The sequence below is a fragment of the Malania oleifera genome, chromosome 6 (assembly GCF_029873635.1).
Source record: "Malania oleifera isolate guangnan ecotype guangnan chromosome 6, ASM2987363v1, whole genome shotgun sequence".
NCBI lineage: Eukaryota > Viridiplantae > Streptophyta > Magnoliopsida > Santalales > Ximeniaceae > Malania > Malania oleifera.
In genome coordinates this window covers 54,596,492-54,609,872 of record NC_080422.1, presented here as the reverse complement: position 1 = coordinate 54,609,872, position 13,381 = coordinate 54,596,492, and the positions used below count along the sequence as shown (strand labels likewise).

Here is a 13,381-nt window from a genome sequence, read left to right as displayed (position 1 = left end):
GTACACCTAAGTCTCCCCGAATATGTTCATTTCTTAATTTATCTTTTAAAGTTATACCACTCGTCCATCTAAACACTCTCATCTTGGAAACTTTTACTTTTTGGATATGTTGTTTCTTCGTCGCTCAACATTTTGATCATATAGCATAGCTAGTCTTATAGCCATCTTATAAAACTTCCATTTGAATTTTAAGGGTATTCTACGATCACAAAGCACACTCAAAGCATTAATCCATTTTACCCAACTTGCTTTAACTCTATGTTTTACATTTTCTTCAATTTCTCCTTCAGCTTGCATAAATCCAAGGTATTAAAATCTACTAGTGCTTTGATTTATTCATCATCAAGTTTAACTTTGTCTCTAGTATTCCTTCTACTATTATTGAAATTCCATTTCATATATTCTGTCTTATTTCTACATATCCTAAAGCTTATAGATTCTTAAGTTTCTCTCCATAATTCAAACTTAGATTCTACTGCACCCCTAGTTTCATCAATTAAGAAAATATCATCTTCAAACAACATACACCATGGAACCTCATTTTGGATATTCCTAATTAGTTCATCAATCACTAAAGCAAAAAGATAAGTGCTCAAAGTAGATCCTTAATGTACACCAAGTGTGATTGGATATTCTCTAGTCTCTCTACCTATAGTCCTAACACTAATCATTACCCCATTATACATATCCTTAATGACATCAGTATACCTACTATATACCTCTTTTTTTTTTTTCTAAAACCCACCACAGAACTTCCCTAGGTACCCTATCATACCATATGCAGTTCCTCGTCTTTTTCCGAATATTTTTTATTAATCTTCTTAAAAGAAATATAACTTTTGTAGTAGATCTCCCAGGCATAGAAGCAAATTGATTTTCAGAGACCTTCATTTCTAGCCTTCATCTTTGTTCAACTACTCTTTTCTATAGTTTCATCATATGAATCACAAGTTTAATTCAACAATAGTTATTAAAATTTTGAATATCTCCTTTATTTTTCTATATAGGTATTAAAGTGCTTTTCCTCCATTCGTTTGACAATTTCTTAGATTCTTATAATTGTGTTAAATAAATTAGTTAATCATATAATTACGTTATCACCTAAGCATTTCCAAACTTCATTTGGGATGTTATCCGGTCCTATAGCTTTCCATTTTTTATCTTTTTTAATGCAAGCTTAACTTTGTTAACTCTTATCTTGCGAATAAATTTAATATTTTTATTCTTTTCCTCATTTGTCAATTGTAAGTTTAAGTCTTCTACTTGGTTTTTATTTAATAGCTTAAAAGTAACTTCACCATTTTTCTTTTATGTCTTCTTCCTAAACCAAAACAATATCGTCCTCACTTTTTTATACATTTTATATGACCTGTCCTTACTCTTTCTTTCTCTAGCCTTAGTAAGTTTAAATATGTTTTTTTCTCCTTTTATATTTAATCTAGCATACAAATTATCAAATGATCCATGTTTCACTTAACTAATGACCTTTTTTGTATCTTTTCTCGCCCCTTTATACACTTCAAAGTTTTCAATATTTTACATTTTTGCCATGTTTTATATCAAAATCTTTTTGTCTTCACAACTTTTTGGACATCTTGATCCCACCAACTTTCTTTGCTATTTGAGAATCTTCCTCTTAATTGACCTAAAATTTCTTTTGCAATCTTTTTAATAGAGCTAGCTATCGTACTCCAAAGAGTGTTTGTGCTTGCACCATCTTCTATAGTCCAATCATCATCTTTGATCATTTTATCTTTAAAATTTATCATATTTTCTCCCTTTAGTTTCCACCACCTAGTTCTCTTATACTAGTTTATTTTATCCTTTATCTTCCATTTTTTAGTACATATATCTAACACTAAAACTCTATTTATGTGGTTAAGCTTTCACTTGGGATAACTTTACGATCCTTACATAATAAACGATCTACCCTCTTAGTTAAGAAAAATCTATTTGACTTTTATTTTTTCCACTTTTGAAGGTTATTAAGTGTTCTTCTCTCTTTTTAAAGCAAGTATTTATTATAATAAAATCACATATGATATGGCAAAGTCTACGATCATCTCCCTAGGCTCATTTTTGTCTCCATATCCATATCCTCCACATATCCTCTCATAACCTTTATTATCCTTTCCAAGGTGTCCATTCAGATTTGCTCTTATGAATATTATCTGAGTCCCTGATATGCCTTATATAATACTATCCATATCTTCCCAAAATTGTCTCTTAAGGTAAGCCTACTTGAGGGGCATAAGCACTAATGACAGTTATTATCTCTTGGCCTAAGACCATCTTGATTTTTATAATACTATCCGCTACTCCTTTGACATTTACAACACTATCTTTTAAGTTTTTGTCTACATTAATTTCTATCCCATTCTTATGTTTTTCTTTTTAGTTGTACCAAAGTTTACATCTTGATTTTTCAATTTTTCTAATTTGCTCCCCCACCCACTTAGTTTCTTGAAGGCAGATTAGGTTAACTTTTCTTCTATTCATTGTGTCTACAATTTCTATATTTTTACCCATAAGTGTTCCTATATTTCAGGTTGCTAATCTAATCTTAGTCTCCTGAACTAACTTCTTTACTTGCCCATGTCTAGAATGATGCGGGAACCATTGCATATTTGACACGTACCTAGGTGCCGAAACGGCACGTTGCTTCCAAACAATGATCTAGCCCACCCTTGCCTACTTTTTGCTACACCCGGGTAGTATAAGCGCAACACATCGCTCGTAGGAGACGCCCTTGCAAATAATTGGTAAGGATTCATATCATAATGATGTGACAAGCTCTATGCTGGCTTTCAGCTACCTAACGCAACGCAACCCTCCTCCTTTACTTGGGCTTCGCACCGGCTGTGTATGAAAAGATTAGTACATTAAGTGCATCATAAGCGGATGTAAGTTTCTGACATGTGTTGGATACCGATACTTCAGCCTACTAGAAGTAGGTGTTCCCTAGATGGATATGTTGTGCACATGAACATGGGTGGATGCTGTTATTTTTGGTCTGAATACCCTTTCCATCAGGTTTGCTTTCATTATATAGAAGAGATTTACATAGTTGTTGCCTGATTTTCAGCACTTAAATGCTGCCAGATTTTCAGCATTATTTACAGCCTAATCAGCATTATTTACAGCCTAATTGCCTGATTTTCAGCACTTAAATGCTGCCATATTTTCAGCATTATTAACAACCTAATCAGCATTATTTACTGCCTAATTGCCTGAATTATCTCTGTTAACATCCCCCCTCAAATTGATGCTAGTAAATCAAGAACCATCAATTTGTCTGCAATTTGACGTTCAGTGGAAATGTGAGGAAAAGTAGTCACTCGTTTGTCAAAGGATTCACGTAAGGAATGGCAATCGACTTTGATATGTTTTGTATGCTCATGGAAGACATTATTAGCGGCGATTTGAATAGCACTAGTATTATCAGCATGAAGAGGAGTGGAACGAAGCTAAGAAAAACCAAGTTCACCCAATAACCCACGAAGCATGTGATCTCAGAGCATGCAGAAGACATAGCACGATACTTAGACTCAGTGGAGGACTTGGAAACTATGTCATGCTTTTTACTCTTCCAAGAAATGAGTGCATTGCCTAAGAGCATGCACCAGGCAGTAACAAAGCGACGAGTATCCGCACATTCGGCCCAATCAGCATCACTATATCCCACCAACTGTAAGGAAGATTCTTTAGGAAAGAACAACCCACGTGTAGTGGTGCCCTTCAAATATTGGATAATGCAGCGGACAGCGGCTAAATGTAGATGTCGGGGAGCTTGCATAAATTGACTGAGTTGTTGCACAGAAAAAGAAATATCAGGATGAGTAATCATTAAGTAGTTCAAACTCCCATCAAGCTGCTGATACAAGGATGGATTTGATAGAAACTCGCCTTACTCTTGACGAAGCTTAAGATTTACCACCAAGGGAGTAAGAAAAGAATTACCCGATTGGAGACCAGCCAATGAAATCACTTCCTGCATGTATTTGTGTTGGTGTAACAAGATACCTGTCAGAGTAAGCTGCACCTCAAGGCCAAGAAAGTACTGCAGGGGACCAAGATCTTTCATGTGAAAAGAGGCCTTGAGATGCTATTGTAATTGCTTAATTAACTCAACATCAGAGCTAGTTATTACAATGTCATCAACATATACCAAAAGCAATACAATTCCTCCAGAAGTCTTGCGAAGAAAAAGAGAGAAATCAAACTGACTCTGAGTAAAATGAAAAGCAAGTAGGGTAGAGCGAAATTTATCAAACCGTGCACGCAGAGCCTGTTTCAGTCCATACAAGGATCGTCATAGTCGACAAACCTCAGAGGAAGGTGTAGCAAACATGTCGGGAGGTGGAGACATAGATTTCTTCCTTCAAATCCCCATGTAGAAAAGCATTGTTCACATCCATCTGCCGGAGAGACCACCCCTGCAACGCAGCAAGTGCCAAGATAATATGCACAGTAGTCATTTTGGCAACAGGTGCAAAGGTCTCTTCATAATCAATACCATACTCCTGCTGGTTCCCAAGAGCCACGAGACGGGCCTTATATATGTCCAGTGACCCATTAGACCAAAACTTGACTGAGTACACCCATTTACAACCAATAGGTTTGACACTAGAGGGACAAGTCATAAGATCCCAAGTAGCAGTAAGCAACGTATGAGGAAAACCATACCTATTTGATAGATGTGTAACCTGAGTGGAGCGCTGAGGAATGCAGAATCAGATGACGGATCAATGTTTAGAAGGGGCATTGAAGGAGGAGGACATCGATGATACACCACATTTGGTTTAAATCGCTTAATTGAAGAAGACACATCATCAAAAGTGGGAAGAAGAGTAATAGGAGTATTAGAAATAACCTGAGACTGAAAAAAATATTGATTTTCAAAGAAAATCACATTCCGAGAGATCCAAAATTTGTTTGCATGAGCATCATAAAAAACAAATACTTTTTGAGTAGGACTATATCCCATAAAGGCACACGTGATAGACTGAGCAGCAAGCTTGTGACGCTCAACAGGTGGTAGATGAACAAAACAAACTCACCCAAAGTATAAAAGGATTGATACTCAGGAGATATGCCAAATAATCGAAAATTGGGAGAATCATAATTTTGAGTGGCAGTAGGCAAACAATTGATCAAATAGACAGCAGTAGATAAAGCTTTACCCTGAACTTAGAAGGTACAAAAGAATCAATCAACAAAGTACGAATGGCATCTAAGAGATGACGATTCTTACACTTATCGACTCCATTTTGTTAAGGGGCATAAGGACAAGAATGCTGGGAAATGATCCCCTTTTGTTGAAGAAAAGTTTGAAAAGAATGAGACGTACTCCCCCACCCCCCCTAAGGCGGAGCGTAAAGTTTTGATACAAGTAATTATGTCTCGATAAACGCAACAACTTTTTGAAAGACAGAAAACACGTCAGCTTTAGAGTGGAGAAAATATATCCAAGTGAATCGACTATAATCATCAATAAACGTAACAAAATAATGATACTAACCATAAGAAATAACAGGACTCACACCCCAAACAGCGGTATGCACAATCTCAAAGCAATTAGAAGCACGACTACCATGTGCAAGAAAAGGTAAAGTTTTACTTTTACCAAGATGACAAGTAGCACAATCAAAAGATACAAGAGAAGAAGAAAAGGAATCTTTATTGCCCAAAAAACCAAGTTTCATAAGATGAGCCAAGACAACTGAATTAGGATGACCCAATTTCTTATGCTAGACTTCATTATTATTGGCAGTAGTCGTACAAGCAAGAGAAACGACATTAGGAATAAAAAACTATAAAGGGAATAAACGTCCCACTTTAGGCCCCTTCGCGATTACCATCCCCGACACCTGATCCTACACAAGACAATCACCATGAGAAAAATTAACATCACATTTATTATCTACCAATTGTCCAATAGAAATCAAATTGGTAGATAATCTTGAAGAGACAAAAACATCACAAAATGAAGAGCCCAATTACCAACAACAGTAATTGGAAGAGTATTGCCATCAGCAATCTGAATATTTTGCGTGCCTCTATACTTATGAACACCATGGAGACCCATCATATCGAGTCATATGATTAGAAGTGCCCGAATCAACAATCCAAGAAGTTGAATTAGTAGTCGTACCTTGCAGGCCCAAGGTTGTAAAAGCAAACACAATCATCTGTTGGACCATTGCTGGTGTGAGAACAGACAAGTCAAAGCTTATAGTGGGTGGCGCAGAAGAAGAAGAAGAAGAAGAAGAAGAAGAAAAGGACTGAACAGCAGCCTGAAAAGCTTGGGATTGGTGATTTTGAGGTCGCACTCGACAATCTTTGATGATATGGCCTTTCTTGCAGTCGTTAGAAACTTTCTTAGGACAGTCACGAGCAATATGACCAAACTCCTTGCAACTGAAACGCTGCAACTTGTTCCTTCCTCTCCTTTGTGTTGCATATGCTACATTCACAGCCTCAGAAAATACATTCTTAGAAGTCATACCCATCTGAGTGGATAACCTCTATTCTTCACGCAATAAATCTCCCAAAAGAATATCCAAAGAAGGAATCGGATTACGATTCAATAAACTGGCTCGAACAAGCTCAAATTTAGGTAGAAGTTTCATAAAAAACTGTTTGCGTTGACTCTTAGCAAGAACTGCTTGAAGAGCTGCGAGTGCTGTAGGGGGAACCTTAGTGTGAACAATAGCAAAATACTCGCTCCAAAGATTAATAAAACCAGAATAAAATTGTTCAATAGGTAAATTACCTTGACTGTAATTACTAATTTCCAACTCCAATTGGAACTTACGAGCACTGTGATCTTGGTGGTAAATACGGTGGAGATAATCCCACATAGCCTGAGCCGTAGTAAAATAGCAAGATTGGTCACAAGGTGAGACGTAATCGTCCCCAACAGCCAAGAGATCACCTTAGCATCCTTGACCTCCCATTGTGCAAATTCTTTTTCATCAGTGGGAACTTGAGCAGAACTATCAATATGATTTGATAATTCGTTCCCTTTCAAGAACATTTTAAGTTGGAATTCCCATATAGAGAAATTCTTTCCAGTAAATCGAACAATAGTCTTTTCAATAGACATGATGAAAGGCACTAAAAAAAATAAGCCCAAGCAGTCAACCAAATAAACGGCAAGCCTAACTCAAATCTGGTCCAAGTCCAAATAATTAGAGGTCCACAGACAACCAGATTACAAAAGCTCAGCAGAAATAAAATAAAATAAAAAACCCAGATCAAACACGGAAGCCTAACTCAAAATACCTGCCCTGTGTGAAAAACAACACATTGGAGGAAGAAACACAACACCTTCGTTGATCACACCAGGAGTCATCGAAGCTGGTGACCACCACAGAAACTGCCGACAGCCACATAGATGCGCAGCCACCACGAGAAAAACACCGAGATGAGTAGCCTGTAACGAAGGACTGCGTGCGAAACTAAAAAAAATTCCGGCAGCCCCATACAAAACTCAAAACCACCAAAGTGGAAACCACAAAGAAGGCCGACGCCCACGAAAAGCAAGAAAGAACTTGCTGAAACCGAGAGGAAAAACAGAAAACAGCGATGAGAATCGTACCCTGTGATTAAGACCAAAATGACTGAATCAGAAGAGGGGCTCTGATACCATGTTAATTTTTGTCTGAATACTCTTTCCATTAGTTTGCTTTCATTATATAGAAGAGATTTACATTGTTGTTGCCTGATTTTCAGCACTTAAATGCTGCCAGATTTTCAGCATTATTTACAGCCTAATTGTCTTAATTATCTCCGTTAACACGTGCATGTATGCACACACACACATACACATTTATATATGCATGCATCCATGGATGGTGGTTGGTGTGATGCATTGATGTATGTGTATATGCATGTATGTTCAGAGGGGCAAAATTGGGTCCTTCAAAATGGAAATTCAATATTGGGCTAGGAGGCTAGAGTAAATAAATGGACAAGAGAGGGACTCCAATTCAAGTAGAGACGTGGAATTGCAATGGAATTCCTATAAATCAGGCGTAGCAATTATAATTGAGTAATAGAGCATTTTGGTATGATTCCTGCTGATTCCCAATTACCGAACTCCACCTTTGACCTTCAGGTTTGCTGCAACGCGCCTGCAAAATATATTCTATTTCTGTTACAACTTGTAACGTATATGTACCTCTAGTTCTTATTTGTATGCTTAAGGGTTGGGTGGTTTTTAGCAAAATTAGGATCCCTGTATCATCTACAAATAGAGTTGGATATAGGCTATTTTTATCAAGTTGAATGGGGTTGGTGGTTAGGGATTGGTTGCAGAATCTCTGGACTTAGGAGAGTTTGGAGTTTAGTACTTTACTTCTAATCATCACCTTGGTCTGAGTGGGGATGTAGTTGTCAATTGTCTGATATGTATTTTTAGCTCATTCCCCAATTTTCCAAGTTGTAGGTTTGATTTTCTTGTTTGTGGAGTTTTAGCCTGCTGCTCCCATCTGTCTTCTGTTATTTGTTATTTCCCTTTTATCTGCCATTTCCATGCTTAATGGGGCAACATGTGACTGAGTGTCATTCTGATACATTGTTACAACTTTCTTAAGCTTTTGAGCCAAGTGGTAGGTTAGCATGAATATTGCTTGTCAATCCACATTGTATCCACATGTTTCTTTAATGGAAACAGAGAAGGAAAATGTATTTAACTGGACATGGTTCATCATTTGTAGCAAAGTGATGGTTAGATTATTTTGCTTCAACAAACTAGTGGCCAGTAATACTCATTTGAATTTCTTTGCTTCTAAATTTTTCTGAGTCAACTTAATGAGTTGTTTGAATTCCTATGGAAGACAAAAAGGGTTCAAAAACTTGTACACGTTGAAGGGAGGTGTGTCTAGTTACCTCAAGAGTGAAGGTCCAGTTCATTGGATTGGGAATTTGTTTGTCTTCGACTCTCGCCTTTCTCTCCCACCTTCTACCTACAAGCCTGAAGCTATAACTGAAACAGACTGGACTGAACAAATATATAAGGATACGACATTTGCTAGATGCTACATATGTGGCTCACAGGTCGGTCATCTCAAGCATCGGAACTGTGCAAATCCTGATTGCAACCTGCTCTTTCTGTAAGTTTTCTTTTCATTTTCCCACCCTCTCTTTATTTTTTTGGGAAATTATATTTTTTACTTTCTTTTATATTTCTAATTATGATAAGGCTTACAAAGACCATTTAGATAAAAGGTATGACTTCTACTAATTTTCCCATTCGTGAATTCCAACTTGCCAGTGTGCTGTGTCAAATGGAACAACAGAGTTCTTTTTGCTTGCGTTAACATTTTCTTCTTGCACTTATCCTTTAGGTTGGAAACCAAGGCATTTTTCCTACAATTCAACATTAATTTCCACACTTTTCAGATTATAAATTGTAAAATTCTATTCAATTTTTTTTTTTTGGATTTTATTATTGGTTTTCTTTTTCAGTGAAGGACTACAAAGACCAGCATGAATTCTCATTTCAATTCATTACAATGCTTAGATTTATTTTTTTCTAGAGGACTCTGGGGAGCCCAAGGATCAAACCTGGTTGAAAGATGCAGAAGCAAACCCACATGATGGATTGGCTGCCATGGGAATGAATATTAAGAATTTTACTAGTGTTTTTAGATAATAAGATGCCGGTAATGGCATTCTTAATGTCATTATAATATTAAAATAAAAATATGATAAACAGGTTGGCAAGTTTAGTAAGGGTCAGTGATTCCAAGCAACTTCAGTTGCTACAGTAAGAATGCAAAGCAATGATCACACAGTAAATGTGATCATCCTATTCTATTTTGATGGTCATTTGACTGCTGAAAAGACGTGGCGATAAAATAGACCTTAGAAGATTTTTTCTCTTTTTTGCGCTCTCTTCTCATCTCAATGTGTGTTCATGCCTTGTTTCAGATGCTGTGCAAAATGTGTGAATGAACTAAGAGGATGCTGCTGTTTGGACTGCACAGCCGCCCCTCGGCTGAGGCCAGTTTTGCCCAGCAATCAAAGATATGGACGATGGCATATCTATCGAGATATGCACTTGTGAAGCTGGTTATAGATAGCTTGATTGTTTTGAAGTCGCTATTCATCTGCAGCCAAGTCTTCTGGCTATGATTAAGCTTGCTTTCTTGAGTGAAGGATTCTCAGCAGCATTTGCTAATGAAATATTCATTGTAAATTATTTAGAAACTTTATCCTGGAGCTTTAAGTTGTATGGGCATCCGCCTGAAGCTTCCAAGCTTCGAATCCATCTTTTCAGAAAACAGTGGTTATGTGAATGCATAGTCCACAATTGCTCAACTTTGTGCGTTGTCCACTAATAATAATAATAATAATAATAATAATAAAAACCTTCTTGTTGAAATATGTTTTTATTTTTTATTTTGATTTTTCTACAAAAAAAAAAAAGCTAACTAATTTTTTTAAAAAAAAATTACAACGCTTTTATGAAATGAATGAATAAGAATAAACATATTTGATTCTGAAAATAATTTATTTTTATTTTCTATTTTTTTAAATAATTACAAATAATTATTTTTCAATTTTAAATTTATATAAAAAAAAAAATTGAAAAATATGTTTTTATTATTTTCTATACTTTGAACTCGTATTTTGTGTAAATGAGCATGAAATTCAGATTTTAAACTTTAATTTTTTGCAGGTTTTTTATAAAGTTTTTTTTTTTTTCAAAAAAAATCACACATTCAAATTCAAATATCGAAATTCTTGATTTTAAATTGTCTTATATAAATTTAGGAAAATTGGCAAACAAGGAATTGTTTTGTGATTATTTTGAGATTTAGGAACAAAAAATGATTTTTTTTTTTAGACAAATTCTTCATCTTATTGGCAAAAAAAAAAATGTCATTATTCTGAGGTTTAGAAATGAAAATGAATTTTCTTTTTCTTTTTTTGCATATTTAGACAAATTCTTCATTTTCCTTCTAATACGAATTGTGAAAAATTTTAAAAATAAATTAAAAATTTTATAATTTTTTTGAAAAATTAAGAATTTAGAAAATAAAATATAATTTTCACAACTAAATTGGCCTTAGTTTTGTGGTTATGGCAAAACAGATCAATAGGCTAATTAGCCAACAAATACCAACTCAAGGTAAATATAATCGATGTTCATATCCATCCAATTAATTTTGTGCATTTTAGGAAAATTACAAATACTACCTTTGTGGTTTGATTCAGTAACGGAGGTATTTTGTGATTTTACTATAACTGAAAGAACCTGAATTGTGATATATGGGTTAAATTAATAAAGAAGAGGGTAATAAGGTAACTGAGTAAGCTTTGTCGACGAAGTCAGAGTTTGTTGACAAATGTCCTTTATTACTCGGCGACGAATTTTAGGTGCTCGTCGACGAGGAGAACCCAAGGGGTTTCGGGAAACCAAGAACCTTAGGCACGTTGACGAGGCCACCGTTTCGTCGACGAGCTGTCTACTTTGACTCATCGACGAAGTCGCCATTCGTTGATGAGGTCGGCCGAGTCAAAGGGGCTATAAATATCTATTTTCATTACTTCCAAGTTAAGAAATCTCGAATCCTCTTTCTATCTCTCTAGAACTTGAAAATACTCTCTCTCTCTCTCTTTCTCTAGATTTCTTCGTCGTACGTTGTTGGATTCGTCAATCCGATGTTACCACGAGGATCAGGAAATGATTCTCTTCAAGATTTGTGGATTAGATCTTCGTTCTGAGCATTTTTTGGGTTTTGGCGAAAAATCGAGGTAAGGCTCAGTTTTCATTTTCGTTTCGGTAGTTTTGTAGAGAACGGAGTCGTGAGTATATTTTGTACTGTGTTTTGTAGGTTTTGAGAACTCGGTTCGCTGTTTAGGAGCTATAGAGTTTGAGATTGGTCGTTTGGGGGAAAGATAAGGGGATTCTATTTGTGTCGGTTATTTTTTAAATCAAACTCTGTAGAACTGTGGTTCACAGCCCTGCGTGCGTTTTGGTTACTCATTTGGGGGGATCTAACAGGTGAAATTATGGGTTTTGCATATTACAGTTTTGGGAAAAGGGGGCATTGGGTTGCATCTCTGGTTTTGTTAGAAAACCATGAATATATTGTGTTATATATAGTGTTATGGAGATGGTTGTGCCTTGACTTGTTATAAACTGTATGTTGAAAATCGTGATTTTAGATTACCAAATTGGTGTGGTTTGATTGGTTATATGATCATGCATGAGTTCTGTTTTGCTGTATGGAAATAGGAATGGGGTTCTGAATTGTTTCATGTTTTGAAATCCGGCTTTTGCCGAAGAGTGCGCAATACCACTATATCAGTCAGCTTTTGCCAAAGGGTGTGCGAACACCAGATTTGCACCAGTTTAATGTTGTGGGCTGATGCTATGCCAAGTTACTGGGGGCATCGGCGTTTGCTGAAGGGTGTGAAATATCACCAAACTATCGGCGTGTGCCGAAGGGTGTGAGATATCACCAGATCACCGATTTTTTATCGAAGGGTGTGAAATACCACCAGACAGTCCGGCTTCGAGCCGAAGGGTGTGGCAACACCAGATTGTATTACTTGTTTTGTTGCGAAAATACTGGAATTGCTTTTACTATTTTACTATGCATGTTAGTATGTCATGATAACACTCATATGTCACACACAGATATAACCTAATTCTTCCCTACTAAGATATGTCTCACCCCTGTTGTACGTACATATTTTTTAGGTCCTTCAAGTAACTGGAACTAGCGTCCTTGAGTTGGGAGCATAGTGGTCGGTGTACTGCGGATAGCATTTGTGTGAGTGTTAGGACTGTTGTTTTCGGGTTGTCATTTTTTGGGATATGGTTGGCAACCTGGTTTATGTTTTATGTTATGGAGCCTGGACTCCTATTGTATAGACTCTAGTATGGTACTGTATATGTATAGAAAAATCTTTTTCTGCTGTGTATCTGTAATGTATATGAATGTGTATAGGGTGCTTGGGAACCCCACGGGGTCGGACCCTCGTTCATTATCGTGTATCTTGGGCTATTTGTATGATACAGGGACAGGATAGATTACATATTCATCCCTGGGTCCCTTTACCGAGTTCAGGGCGTGACAACTTGGTATCAGAGCTAACTAGATTGTTAGGTCTTGTAGACTTGGTTAGACGTAGTTATGTGTACATATATAGGATGTGGAAAATGGGTAGAGTAGGTCGAGGGTTGTTTTGTTACTAGACAGGGACTCGTTGGCTGTGTTTCGTGTTTTTCCTAAATTGACGATTTCAGTAAAATCATGGCAAACCATTGATGACTTCTGTGTTAGTGTGATAGGACAGACCTAGACCTGAGAGGTGGTAGTTAACATGATTAGTTGTAAATAATTGTTTTAACTGTATT

At 36.4% G+C, this 13,381-nt stretch overlaps 1 protein-coding gene across 2 annotated transcripts in view; it reads left to right on the top strand.

The window, feature by feature from the left end:
* Positions 1-10,329, top strand: part of LOC131157127 (rhodanese-like domain-containing protein 8, chloroplastic) — an 83,015-nt gene extending 72,686 nt beyond the window's left edge. The window contains exons 7-8 of one of the 2 annotated variants that reach the window (XM_058111027.1): positions 8,844-9,119; positions 9,940-10,329. In XM_058111027.1, coding sequence (XP_057967010.1) covers positions 8,844-9,119; positions 9,940-10,075 — 412 coding nt within the window. In that variant the 3' untranslated portion in view covers positions 10,076-10,329. The remainder of the gene's footprint in view (positions 1-8,843; positions 9,120-9,939) is intronic. The other variant, XM_058111028.1, reaches the window with a different exon arrangement.
* Positions 10,330-13,381: the final 3,052 nt, after the last annotated feature.